At 41.5% G+C, this 14808-nt stretch overlaps 1 protein-coding gene across 3 annotated transcripts in view; it reads right to left on the bottom strand.

The window, feature by feature from the left end:
• The window catches only part of N4BP2 (NEDD4 binding protein 2), a 54965-nt gene that overhangs the window by 18371 nt on the left and 21786 nt on the right, over positions 1 to 14808 (bottom strand). For all 3 annotated transcript variants that reach the window (XM_069977547.1, XM_069977546.1, XM_069977548.1), the window contains 5 exons: positions 9312 to 9388; positions 7864 to 8013; positions 4794 to 6775; positions 4067 to 4152; positions 2934 to 2979 (listed from right to left, as the gene is read on the bottom strand). In XM_069977547.1, the coding sequence (XP_069833648.1) occupies positions 2934 to 2979; positions 4067 to 4152; positions 4794 to 6775; positions 7864 to 8013; positions 9312 to 9388 (2341 nt within the window). The remainder of the gene's footprint in view (positions 1 to 2933; positions 2980 to 4066; positions 4153 to 4793; positions 6776 to 7863; positions 8014 to 9311; positions 9389 to 14808) is intronic.

Below are 14808 nucleotides of genomic sequence, written 5' to 3'. Positions count from 1 at the left end.
TGTATACGGACCGGCAGGGCTCGGACAAATCGATCCAGGACCACTCTTTCAAGCACCTGGGCTGCCGTGGAGACCTCGGGTTGCAGCCACTTTTTAGCCAGGTGGATTAGGTCATACATTTGTGACCTCACGGGTTTATCCAGCTGGAAAGTCCAGGTATGTACCCGCTGGGCTCTGACAGCAGGTGTAACACCTAAGCGAGAAAGAATTTCTGCTTTCAGTTTATGATAAAGTCTTGCATCTGGCTCACCCAAATCAAAGTAGGCTTTCTGAGGTTCTCCACTCAGAAAAGGAGCCACTGCGTCCGCCCATTGGTCCACTGGAAGTTTCTCTCTTTCAGCAGCTCTTTCAAAGATGACCAGGAACGCCTCCACATCGTCTTCTGTAGTCATTTTTTGCAGAGAGGCTTGCACTCTCCTTGCAGCAGATACAGACTCGGCCTGAACATGAGGCCTTTCCGCCAGCAGTTTTATTTGCTCCACCAGATTAGCATTAATCGCTTTTTCCTCTCTGAAGGCAGTTTGCGTAGACTCTATGAGCAAGCGATTGGTTTCTTGCTGGTTAGCATTGGCTTTCTGCAGCTGAATGTTAGCCTGGATCAGCTGCTTCACCACTTCATCCATATCTGCAGTCTTTGGTTTTGCTACAGCAGCAGACTTAACCCACGACATGCAACTTGCTGAATTTTTGTGCCAGCGCAGCCTCCACCATTTGTGAGGGGATTAGCTCATGGGATCACCATCTCCTGGGTTAGATGGGCGCTTTTTGGCACAAAACACAGTCCACACCAGCAAGTAAGGTGCAACTGGCCGCAACCAGTTTTATTTTTCTTTGCAGCAGATAAAAGAAACAATAATACCAAAGAAAACCTACGCCGTCTGGCGACTAACTAAACAGTTATCAACTCACTAACCAGAGCTGAGCCTACTGCACAGCTCTCAAACAAAACATGCAGCACAGTGTACTCACAATGAAGTTTTACCCAGGAGCAGAGAGAGACATCATCCTGTGAGCTGTCTGCCCTGTTATAGCACACACAGGCTTGCACCTGAGTAACCAGAGTCACTCCCAATACCTGGAGTGGCCAAGTGGAGTAGGAGCCAACCCATCTCTCCCCTACTCCAAAGCAGCCAGGCCCTATTTTCTAGTCTTTGCCAAAACCTATAGCAAGGAAACATATTCTCCTTGCTATCCTAAATCCCTGCCTGCCTATTTAACACACATATGACAGGAACCTAGGTGAAACATACATTCCATCCACTACTTTGCCCCTGGTCCTGTCACAATATATATATATATATATATATATATATATATATATATATATATATATATATATATATATATATATATATATATATATATATACATATATATCAGTGTGATTATAGGATTATTGTGGTTCAATTGCCAGGACATAAACATCACTTTATACTCATTATAGCATCTAAACATCAGTGGGGTCCAACCTCTTGGATCTGGAACAGCATAGCTCTGGGCTATAGTGGATCAGCTCCCATTCACAGCAGCCCTGCAGAGCAGCTGACCGGTGGGGTACTAGCGTTGGCACTGTGGCAATCAGCTACTGAGAATAGGCCATATGTTTGATAGACCCTCAATTAAATATCCAGGGTTTCCTATCTCACAGATATATAGCTCCTGTAAAAGTACCGAAGTGCTGGAGGGGAATTCAGTTCAATGTATATTTGTTCGAAGAAGTGCTCCAAAGCATGTAATGGCTGGTACTGGTGTTTCCCTCTTGAGACATATAAATTAGGAGCAGTATAAACAAATTAATTTACAAAACCCACAGGCCAAAAGGGCACGGGGCACAATACCCTTTTAACTTAAACCCTACCCTCTATTTCTAAAACTTAACTTTTATAAATTATGGTAACAGAAACAATGGATGCAAAAGTGGTTAAAACCACAATAGATCCAGTGCTAGTTATTGATATAAATGATTCCCTGAAGGGGATAGTATAAATGGTGCAAGGCAAGGTCTGGAGAATCCTAGCTTATAATAAACACACTGGATGTAGTGCTGATAAAATCACAAAGATAGAGCCCCCCTCTACATGTTTTACTGCCTAAACAGCTTCATCTGGATTAACAGGCAATCACTGGCCCTCACTCTTAGCTGCCTTTTAGATTTTGGTACCAATAAATTCTCCCCAAACAAAGCCAAGTCATGGGCCAATCAAATCCCATCTTACTGCTTATTACCAACAACACTAGTCCTGACTGGTAACAGACATGGTGACTCACCATCCCACGTCATAGGAAACTACTCCACTGATCGTTTACAGCTGGCCAGGAGGGAAATGACTTCAATAATATCAGAGGAACGTCATGAGGAGCCATGGCGTATTTATTGGTACCAACATGTAAAAGGCAGCTGAGAGTGAGGGCCAGTGATTGCCTGTTTCTCCTGATGAAGCTGCCTAGGCAGTGAAACATGTAGAGGGGAGCTCTATCATTGTGATAGAGGTCATAGATGTCAGATGTGTTTATCAGCAATACATCCAGTGTGTTTATTATAAGCTAGGATTCTGCAGACCTTGCCTGGCACCACGTATACTATACCCACTAGGGAATCATTTATATTAATAACCAGCACTGGATCTATTGTGGTTCTAACCACTTTTGCATCCATTGTTTCTGTTATTTTAAGACAATAATATATAAAAGTTACGTTTTAGAAATACAGGGTAGGGATTGTACCCCGGGCCCTTTTGGCCTGTGGGTTTAGTAAATTCATTAGTAGCGGAATCCCGAATCCACCCATGAGAGGGGTGTTTGGTGTTTTTTTTTTCCCAATATAAACAAAAAGTCTTATTAAAGATCTACAGTAAAGTTCCTTAGAGGGTTGGTCCATAATAAAAAAATAATTATTGTATGTTAGATGCACTGCAAAATATTAACTATAATACCTTGGAACATGAGCTGATAGGATAATGCTTCTTGTCTCTGTCTTTCCTAATGAAGGAGAGAAAAAAAAGTTACAATAAACTAAAATATTATTGTAAGTTCTATACTGCGAACAATTCATTCTCATGTGGCCTTCATTATTATTGGGGATCCCATGGTTCTCACGGTTATTGGGGGCAGCATGTCAGCTTTACCAGACAATACTATTCATAAACTTGATGTCTCCTATACATCCACTTCTGACGAGAGCAAGCTTTATTTATATGGTGTGGTCATTAGAGATGAGCAAACCTCGAGCATGCTTTAGTCCATCTGGACCCGATCGTTCGCCATTTGATTAGCGGTGGCTGCTGAAGTTGGATAAAGCCCTAAGGCTATGTGGAATACATGCATATAGTCATTGGCTGCTTTCATGTTTTCCAGACAACCTTAGAGCTTTATCCAACTTCAGCAGCCATAGCTAATCAAATGCCGAACAATCGGGTTCGGATGGACTAGAGCATGCTTGAGGTTCGCTCATCTCTAGTGGTCATACATTTACTTATATGTAGGAGGTTTCTTTTAGAGATGAGTGCAACTCAAGCATGCTTGGGTCCACTCTTTCTGCATTATAACACTGGTGGCTGGCAAAGCTGGATGCAGCCCTAGGGAGTCCTGGAACACATGGATACATCCTATGGCCTATGGTTGTATCTATGTGTTCCAGCACTTAGGTTTGCATCCAACCTTGTCAACTACCAATAATCAAATTAATGGGTTCACCTTCTGCCCGTAGCTGTAGGGCACAACAATGTTAAAATAAATAAAAACAGTCAATAATAACAAAAAAGATATATTGCACTACTTGTACTTAGATATAACAATAAGTGCCCATATTCATCAAAGTCATTCACACAGAAATTCACTCAGAAATGAATGTAAACTGCCCAAAGCAACCTATCACAGGTCAGATTTCTGCTCTGGTAAAATAAAAGCTGAGATTTACCTCAAAATGGTAGCAATAAAAATAGCAAAACCCTTACATCTACAAAAAAAAAAAAAAAAAGTGTAAACACTTGAAGGGTTTATAGATTGCAAACAAATCACACAGTTAGTGCTCCCACACCGAGGACGCCATTGTAGTACAGTTACTAACCATAATGGATTCTTTCCACTTCTTATGGATAGATTCGGCCAATTTTAGGTCTATCGGCACTACACAATCTTCAATTGTTAACGAACCTGGGCAGAAAAGATTAGATACATTGACATAGTTATCAAACATAAATCTTAATATTATCAAAACGGTAGCACTTTATTCAATGGAAGCTATGCAGCAAAGCACCTGGCACAGAGTTTAGTCTGCACCCACGGTACAGCTGAGCATAGGAATAGCAGACACAGGTGGAGTTTGCAGGGTTGTAAAAAGGGGGGAATAAATGGCATATGCAAGTGCTAGAATGACCAGATATAGCGCTTCATCTCTTATACACAGGACAGTGCAACATGGAAAGTCACCTGAAGTGACAGCTACACTTAAAAACACTGTTGCCACAAGCAAGGGCACCAGACTGATATTAACATATGCACCTCACCACGTTTCAGAGGCCTTTATGACTGCTCAGGCCTGCTTTGTTTGCAGTACTATGGGCAAACTTTGTCCAGAAGTCCACACAGTGCAAAGTGGGAAAGGTGCCTTTAGTATTGTGGCCAAAGGTTCTGGGCCATAGTTCCACAAACAGCTGGGTGGGGGATGTATGTTAGATTGCAGGGGGCCCAAACGCTAGGACCTCTACTTAATGTAAAGATGGAGGACCCCAGTCGAACTTTATATTAGAACAGTAAGTTCGTACGCATATACTGAACACCTCTATAATAATTACCTGGATCAATTCCAACTGGGCCAAATAACTCGGTGAGCTGGAAGGCAAATTCTGGAGGCAAAGTTAACTCCAAGTAATCGAACTGCAAGGGTTCCTTAGCTTGTAATCTTGAGTTGCTTTTATTTTGTGTTTTCTTCTCCTCTTCAACAGCCACTGTGACTTCTGTAATCCCTTGCTCTTCCTTATTTTCGATCCCTAATATATCAGGACGATCTGATTTCTCTGACAAATTTACATGATTTAAACTGAAGTCTTGGTTTTCTTTTTCAATAGTTTTCAAGGTGTTATTGCTTTGTAATATATCGAGGGATAAATCGTGTGTATGCGGAGGTTCAGTCTCTGCATCTGAAGACCATAGTAGGTCAGACGCTATGGTGTCTGTTATGGTTTCATGGCTTGGATAAAGTTCTTGGAGTTCTGTAGAAATTCTACACTGATGGCTGAGGTTTATTTCATTGGAAGACAAGACGTTGCCGTTTTTTAATTCTTCAGCAACAACAAGGGGCAAAGTGTTTGCAAAGGGAGAATACTCTGAAGCTTTTATATTATAGTCGATCAAATCCGTTTCTGATGAATTTTCTTCAACTAATACGAAGCTATTATCCTGAAGACTATCAGTATCTGAATGGGAACACCATTCTAAGTCTTCATCTTCCTCTGATTTACATTCCTCCTCCCTATACATTTTTTCTCCAGAATCAAGAAGCAGATTGGTTGTCCATTCTAGATTTTTATTGCACCTTTCAAACAAATCTTTCAGCACGTCAAAAGAAAGGGATCTAAAGAGTCTACAAAGAATATCTAAACTATCCTGATCTCCTAGGCTGATGATATCATCCTCCTCCACAAAGGTACTTTTATGTTGCATCACTCTGTATGGTATGACCTCCTGAGCATCCGGGCTGCCATCTAATGACTTGGATATGAACCTATTACCATTTCCTATCAGAATTTTTGCAGAATCTAAAACATCTGCATTCCCTTTCTCTACTCTCCAGGCCAATGCAACATCTTGAGGCTCAGTCTGTGAAAACTTACAAAGAGCACCACTAGGTTGCTGGAAGCAATTGGACTCCTCATACTTGGATGAGATGGCACAATTGTTTGTGAAGTTTAATGCCAATTTGCATTGCCTGCAGTTACGTCTGGGCTGCCTTGGCTTTATTTTAACATCTCTATTAACACTTGTTGTACACTGGACATCCTCACCATGGGCACTTTCAGCTACTTGTTCTTGAATATCTGAAATATTATCAACAAACAAGCCCTCAGATTGGCCTTCTTTTTCGGCACAATCTTCCTTATTACTTTGCATCAGAGAGGTATAGAATTGATTTTCCAGTCCCAGTAAATGTTCTTCACTATTATAATTCACAGTGGAGGAGTCAGTATGATGTTCCATACTTAAAGCAGCAGCTTCTTGTTGATCATGTTCACTAGATCTATTATCTATTTGTTCATGTTCAGTAGCCTGATCTATTTGTTCTGCAACCGTCTCTGCGGTTTTATCGATTTCGTCATCGTTTTGCACTGACGGACTGTGTTTCCCATGGCTTGCTCTGGGTTTTCTGCTGCGCGGGGCTCTCTGACTCATGGTTTTCTCCACTGGCCAGTCTCCTACAAAGCTAAGCAATTCTGGCCTTTCATTCAGCAGTGATGACCCACTCTCTTCATCTGGACCCTGCTTATCTATAGTAGCATTATCAGTACAGCAGTCTTCATCACTCTGCGCGGTATTATTGGTAGCAATATGTTGTTCAAGCTGAGCTACATCCACAGAGCTGACCTCCTCAGTAGCGGTCAGATTTCTTAGCTCTGATTTTGCAACATCAGGAAAGGATTCTTGATCGCCTTTAGATACTTCTGAGCTCTTCTGTATGGCTGGATCTGCACTACTCATATCTGCCATGTTCCTCGATTCAAGTGTTATAGACAGAGATGTTTCGTCTTCTTTTAAAGACTGAGGCAAGGCATTCATGTCCCTAAAAATCCAACAACAATATATTACTACCTCATCACATCACAAGGCAAACTTTATACAACTAATCTTTATCAATAAAAAGGCATATACACTAAACCTAAAAGAACTAATAGACTGGCGCGGAGAGCAACTCTGATGTAACAATTACATAAAGATTTGCAATTGACAGAGGTTTGCAATTCAAAATAATAAAATGCATGTCAGTTTTTTTGCAATTCATAGTAAAGTGCATAGTGCAAAACAAAATAGTAAACAAAAACAAAAATCAGCGGGTCAGAATATAGTAAAAGTATTCAGTACTCGTACGTTATTCTGCACACCCCAACATACACTTCAGTGAGTGCTTTCAGTGGGAATAAAATAGACAAAAAAAATAAAAGGAGACTATGGTCTGTAGGAGCCAATAGAGGAGAGTAGTACTTTCAGAAAATGAATCTATAACCCAGGGAGGAGATCAGCTATAAAGGGTCTCTGTAGAACTAGGAACGGGGGACCTATGGTCCACCGGCTGTTGCAAAACGACAATTCCCATCATGTTTCCAACATTAATATTTTTTGGAGAAAGTTAAAGAGGTATTCTCATCATCAAAACTCCCACAGGATGAAGGTTAACTAGCAGATTAGTGAAGGTCCACCAAGATCCTCCTGAAAATGCAGAACAAGTCTCATCCAAATAAACAGAATGGCAGCCCCATGTGCATTGCCAGTGCTTCTTTCATTCTTAATGGAGCCTCTGAAGACTGATAGATTCAGTGCTCATAATATTAAGAAGACCCCTAATGGTTGAATGAAGAGCTGACGCCACCTCTTAATTCATTCACATCTGACCTCCAACCTCAGGATCGGTGGGCATCACAGAAGTCGGACCCCCACAAATCCACTAGATATCCCCTGTCCTATAGATAGGCGATGTTTGATGGTAAGAATACTCTATGACATTTTAAAAGAGCAATATTTTTGTCAGTATTTTTCACCAAAATTTGTGAGCAAAACCAGGAGCTGAATATGAACTCAAAGTATAATGGAAAGACTTCCATCTGTTCCATGCTTTGGACTCACTCCTGCGTTTCAGACAAGGTGTACACTCACCCTTTTTCTTCATCTGTCTTTGTTTGTGAATTATCAGCATTTTTAGATGCTTTTGGGTGAGAGAGGTTTAATATGGAGTTCACAGTCACATGCTCAAAATGTTCTAACATTTTCATTATCTTCTCTTTTTTTACACCATGATGGTTACGCCTGGGAGGAAAAAAAAACACAATAATCCAATTTATGTGATTCTTAAAAGAAATTTTACAGAACTGAGGTTCATATTGTAAATCAAACTAAAGCACAGGTGTCAAACTACAACCCCTCAGATGTTGCAAAAGTACAATACCCATCTTGCCTGGACAGCTAAAGCTTTGGCTTTCCAGGCATGATGGGAATTGTAGTTTGGCAACAAGATAGAGGGCTGTGAGTTTGACACCTCTTATGAACAAATTAATAATAAAAAATATACAGGGTGCACAATGACAGCTTCTGTATTGATAACCAAATATTCATAAGACTAATTTATTAGCATGAAATGATGCACTACCCGACTGAGTTTTATCTATACACTGCATTTGATTTCCACAGGTGACATTACAGATGTCTAAGTGGTATCCTCAAATATGGACTGCGTTCTCTCATGTGGATGCGGGGTCCTTCATGTAGCCCCAGAGAAGCCAGTCACTATATTGATGCAAAAATATGGTCACAGTTCTCTGGAAGCAACCTCATATTGAATGATGGTAAAAAAAAAAAAAAAATTGGAACATTAACAAAAATACAGTCTTTTATCCTGTATAAAAATACAACACTCACCGCCACTTTATTAGGTACATCTGTCCAACTGCACGTTACCACTTAATTTCTAATCAGCCAATCACATGGTGGCAACTCAGTGCATTTAGGCATGTAGACATGGTCAAGACAATCTCCTGCAGTTCAAACCGAGCATCAGTATGGGGAAGAAAGGTGATTTGAGGGCCTTTGAACGTGGCATGGTTGTTGGTGCCAGAAGGGCTGGTCTGAGTATTTCAGAAACTGCTGATCTACTGGGATTTTCACGCACAACCATCTCTAGGGTTTACAGAGAATGGTCCGAAAAAGAAAAAACATCCAGTGAGCGGCAGTTCTGTGGGCGGAAATGCCTTGTTGATGCCAGAGGTCAGAGGAGAATGGGCAGACTGGTTCGAGCTGATAGAAAGGCAACAGTGACTCAAATAGCCAACCGTTACAACCAAGGTAGGCAGAAGAGCATCTCTGAACGCACAGTACGTCCAACTTTGAGGCAGATGGGCTACAGCAGCAGAAGACCACCCGTTACTAGCATGGTGTACCTAATAAAGTGGCTGGTGAGTGTAGTATGACGAACAAAATACACAGTATATTTGCTGGGTAGATGGCAGATGGGTCATTGTGCAAGATTACAGATAACACAAGATATTTTTTTTTCCAAAGTGGCAGATTCAAGGAGTGAATACACAATAAACACATTATCGGTAGATTACCTTTCAAGCTCCTTTGGTTTATACTTCCACCAAGTGTCAGGTTCCCGAAATGTTACTTTGTATTTATGCTTCATAGCCTAGTAATAAACAAAGAACACGGACATTACGTACACTCGTTTGGTTTCAAAAACAAATCTCAAATCTATAAATTTCCACATGGAATTTAGATGTAGATGTTCTTGCCAAAACAGTCTTCCTCAAGAAATATTTCCCATCTCTTTAAAAGGGGAACTATCAGCAGGTTAGACGAATCTAACCTGCTGATGGCCCCCTATTGTACAGGAGATGCCGAGGAGGAAGGTATGTCTCTTACCTTCCTCCTCAGCGATGTTCCGTTGCATTTAGTCTTTTGCTATACGGTCAAGTGATAGCACTGGGGCACTCGTTAGGAGCATTGCCCGCCCCCAGGACGCTTATCCACACCGCCCCTGGCTGGCCCGCTCCCTCCATTATAATTAGAAAAGGGCGAGCTGTTTGGGGGCGCATCGGCATTATGGGGGCAGGCAGTGCTCCGTACGGGTGCCTCAGGGCTCCTAGCAGTCTTACCGGACTATGGCACAAAACAATTACGGCGCTAGGAGCAAAGGTAAGAGACAAACCTCCCTCCTCCACGTCTCCTGTGCAATAGGGACATATCAGCAGGTTAAATTTGTCTAACCTGCTGATAGTTCCCCTTTAAGTTACCCATTTTCCCTAGAATCAGGAATACCAGGCTCTCTGGGCGCCAAACATTTTCTAGCATTGAACTCGAAAAAGTTTGGCAGCCAGATAGACAATGGTCCATGGTGCATGGGTTCATACGGGAGAATGAAATTATGTCCCTGTTCTTGTGACTGGTGGAGGTAACTATGGTCAGACGCCCATCAGATTTTTGAAATGCACCAGAATTCTGGAGAAATGTAGTCCTAAATGACTTACAGTTTTGCACACATTTCTGACATGCAGATATAACAGTTGTCTGAGGAATGTTCTGATACACTTAATGCACTTGGGCAGGCAAATCATCAAGATCAAACAAGGTGCATGTAAATTCAATTATTTGCAGATCTTAGTGACGCCTGACACCGAAAAACCTTGCAGCTTGTACTTCTTGGTATTGAAGTTATAGGTTAAGCGGCGTCGCTGGTCTAAACTTAGACTAGCAGCGCCAAATCCTCCACTGCAAAATAAATAAATATCGCAGCTATCAGGCACAGGTCTCCGTAAGGATATCTAAATAAGAATCTAAGAAGACAAATGTATTACATGGTTTGAGCCAGTGTGATTGATATTAGTAGACTGTGCAGCGTACATTTACACTGTTGTCTGGGGATCAGATAGTCTAGTAAATCTGACCCACTGTGCCTCTATTTGTTGTGTGTGTAGTTGACGCAAGACATAATGACCCTCTTATCTAACAATACTCTGTGTACCCAAACATCATACTCTGTGTACCCAAACATCAAGCTATAGCATAAGCTGGTTATACTAGACCTAATAACAACCCAACCACTAGACACTTGGATCTCATCCAAATAAGTGTATCACCAGTGAAGAATGAGAACAGCGCTCTTCGATGGTTAGGTAAAACAACAGCGTGAAGCCTTTTCCATAAAGGCTCAGCAAGTTGTGCTACACACCTCTAAATCCCACCAGAAAACTTTTTACTGTCTATCATGTTAAATATACTTTTGATGTCACAGAGAAAGTATTGATCGATTGGGGTCTGGGTGTTTAGACCCCCACCAATCTTTAGAACAAACCAAGAGAAGCACATAGGTAAGCACTTTACTCCCCGGGCCATCTCCTACAACTAGACAGAGATTGCAGCATGTCAGGCACACATCCGTTTCTCCTCATTCTAATGATCGACTGGAGTCTGAACACCCAGACTCTGACCTACAAAACTGAAATGTCTCTGTGACGTGTCAAAAGTTTTGTTAAATGACATGACTGGTGTAAACTTACCACTGCTTCACCTGTCACAGAGCAAGATACTGTTTGCTGTTGCGGCTGTGATCACATGACTAGTAGCTAACTATTCCCCTACAGAAAGCTTGATAATCCTTGTTTAGAAGACATTCAGATTATCTCTCTCACTCAACAAGAAGCTAAAAGTTGCAATGAAGTCTCACCCCTTTTGCTCTATGTTAAGATGAACAGTGAGTGCAGCCCAGCAATGACCAGAGCTGATGGAGTTTTTCATCAGAATCTGCATGAAAATCATAAAGAATCCCCATCTGACTTTTTGTTGTAATCAGACAGGTTAGTGGCCATACACTTGCTTACATTTTTGACTCATCCATAACTAGAAATACATAGCCGATTTCTTCTGGAAATAGCACTACCCTTGTGCCAAGGTTGTGTGTGGTATTGCAGTTCACTTCTATTGATGTGAATGGACCCAAATTGTAATAATACAGACAACCCAGGGACAGGTGTGCTTCTGTTTCTAGAAAACAGCTGTTTTACCTATCCCGGATATATTCCCTTTAAGGGTGGGTGCACACATACTGCATTGCAGCGGATTTCACGCTGTGAGTTCTGCAGCAAGTCCGCTGCAATTCCTGATACGGTCATTTTGATGGCTTTACATACTCGCAGCAGAATGAAAAATCTTCTGCGAGTATGTATAGCCCTGTCCCTCTTAACCCACCGCTGCCCATTTAATACAATCCCCGGTCTATGCTCCAACCTGCTTCTGTGGCTCCTGGCATCCTGATGTCCCCCTAAGTCAATTAGTGGCTGCGGCAGGACGGCGCACTGATTGGTTGAGCAGGACATCAGGATGCCAGGAGCCACAGAAGCAGGTCGGAGCGTAGACCGGGGATTGTATTAACAGTTAAAAGGGAAGGGACTTTACATACAACGGAATGAAAAATCTTGCAGCGTGAAATCCGCTGCAATCCGGTTCGTGTGAACCCACTCTAAGACTGATCACTTTTACAAGAATAAAAGCTGTGGATAGTGAGAAAATTAAGAATACTTCTGAGGCAGGAATATATACAGTGGTACCTCGCTTCTCAAACGGCTTGGTTCTAAAACTGCTCAGAACTTAAACAGTATCTTCAAGGAAAGTTTGCTTTGGTTCCCAAACTCTTGCTTGGTTCTCAAAACACCTTTCGGGTGCCCAGTCTTGAAGTACAATAATACCAAGGTATTCGAACAAAAATGTACCTAGAAGTAACGTTCAGAAATGAAACTTTGCTCGGTATCTGAACGTTTTTGCGAGCGTGGACCGTGTGTTGTACCTGGTGAGTTTAGCACTGGTGAGGCTTCACATACAGTACAGTACTGTACAAGACTGCTGGAGTGTATCTACAGCACAGTAGTAGTACAGTCAGTGCACCACCATCTCTTATCCATTACAGTGCTGGGGGTGGGTGGACACTATACAGTAAAGGATGAGTGAGGAGTTAGTGACTACTGGATTATAATTGCTGGTTTTGTTGAATATTTCTTGTGTATAATGTCCTGTACAGTATATAGTGCTGTTATATAATGTCCTGTACAGTATATAGTGCTGCTCTGTAATGTCCTGTACAGTATATAGTGCTGCTCTGTAATGTCCTGTACAGTATATAGTGCTGCTCTGTAATGTCCTGTACAGTATATAGTGCTATTCTGTAATGTACTGTACAGTATATAGTGCTGCTCTGTAATATCCTGTACAATATAGTGCTGCTCTGTAATGTCCTGTACAGTATATAGTGCTGCTCTGTAATGTCCTGTACAGTATATAGTGCTGTTCTGTATTGTACTGTACAGTATATGGTGCTGTTCTGTATTGTACTGTACAGTATATAGTGCTGCTCTGTAATGTCCTGTACAGTATATAGTGCTGTTCTGTATTGTACTGTACAGTATATGGTGCTGTTCTGTATTGTACTGTACAGTATATAGTGCTGCTCTGTAATGTCCTGTACAGTATATAGTGCTGTTCTGTAATATCCTGTACAGTATATAGTGCTGCTCTGTAATGTCCTGTACAGTATATAGTGCTGTTCTGTAATATCCTGTACAGTATATAGTGCTGCTCTGTAATGTCCTGTACAGTAAAGTGCTGCTCTGTAATGTCCTGTACAGTATATAGTGCTGTTCTGTAATATCCTGTACAGTGTATAGTTCTGTTGGGTAATGTACTGTACAGTATATAGTGCTGCTCTGTAATGTCCTGTACAGTATATAGTGCTGCTCTGTAATGTCTTGTACAGTATATAGTGCTGCTCTGTAATGTCTTGTACAGTATATAGTGCTGCTCTGTAATGTCCTGTACAGTATAGTGCTGCTCTGTACTGTAGTGAATATACAGGGCACTTATCAATGTAATATATGGGTACTGTAGGTAATTATCGGTGGGTGCTGAAACCAATTAAGCATGTTTACATTATTTCCTATGGGAAGACACTGCTCACTTCTCAAACTGCTAAGTTCTCAAACTGCCTTCCGGAACCAATTAAGTTCGAGAACTGAGGTAACACACTATATATATATATATATATATATATATATATATATATATATATATATATATATATGAGAATATATTTAATCTCCATTCAAGTGCAATGAGATGGGCTATTCTACAGGGCCAGTGTATCAGTAGCTCAACGACGGCAAACTAAAACGGACAGCAGGGTCTGAGGGTGGGAAAACAAAAACCAGCCAAGAAATGACAAGCCTACGCCTGGTGCGAAACTGGAAATGTGAAGTTCAAGGACAGCTGGGACTCTAAGCAAACATGTCTGGCCTGTAAACCTGTAAACCTGTGCAGAGTGGATGTTAAACATAGCAGCAGAGTGAATGTGAGATGGTCATAGCATACATCGAGGTTCTCTGCTGTATAAGGCTTGTCTTAGTCCCTGCATCCCTGGGAAAGAGGCAAGCTTCGGTAATGTTCCCATGTTCAGGTTTTTCTTAATAGAGTTATGAAATTGAAGCCAGAAATGGCTCATGAATGCAGGACAGGAATAAAGAGAAGAGACTTCCTCTTTTATTAAAACTTCACAAGTGAACAGACCCTATTTGCTCGGAGTCAGTGGCAACTTTAAGCAAGAATTGCTATATACAAGCTGCAGTATCTGTGGTTCCCAGTGATATACATGTGTCTGTCACATCCCAAGGTGAACACCCGTCCCATAAAGGAAACACCTGCTAAACACACACTGAACCACAAGTACTGTTGCTGTTACGTGGAAACTCATTCTGGGGTAATGGAAAATGTCTTGGCTAATGTTTATCTGAAGGTCCTGACTATGAAGAGCTCTCATCTCTTCGTAGGGAGTCATGCTGCCCAAATGAATGGCACGTGAAACCCCTTGGATCTAATGAAGGGAAATCTGACAGCTCCAGAAAACCAAGACAATTTGTGCAATTGTAGCTTCCAATTTTGTGGTAACAGTTTAGGTTCAGCCCTTTTCTGTTCCAGCATGTCTTTGCACAAAGCAAGGTCTATACTGTCATGGGGGAGTATGGTGTAAAAGAACATGACCTCTCTCAGCTTGTTCTTCTGATCCTA

This window comes from Dendropsophus ebraccatus, chromosome 7 (assembly GCF_027789765.1).
Source record: "Dendropsophus ebraccatus isolate aDenEbr1 chromosome 7, aDenEbr1.pat, whole genome shotgun sequence".
Lineage (NCBI taxonomy): Eukaryota > Metazoa > Chordata > Amphibia > Anura > Hylidae > Dendropsophus > Dendropsophus ebraccatus.
The sequence above is the reverse complement of the archived record's forward strand: the minus strand, read 5'-3'. Positions and strand labels throughout refer to the sequence as shown.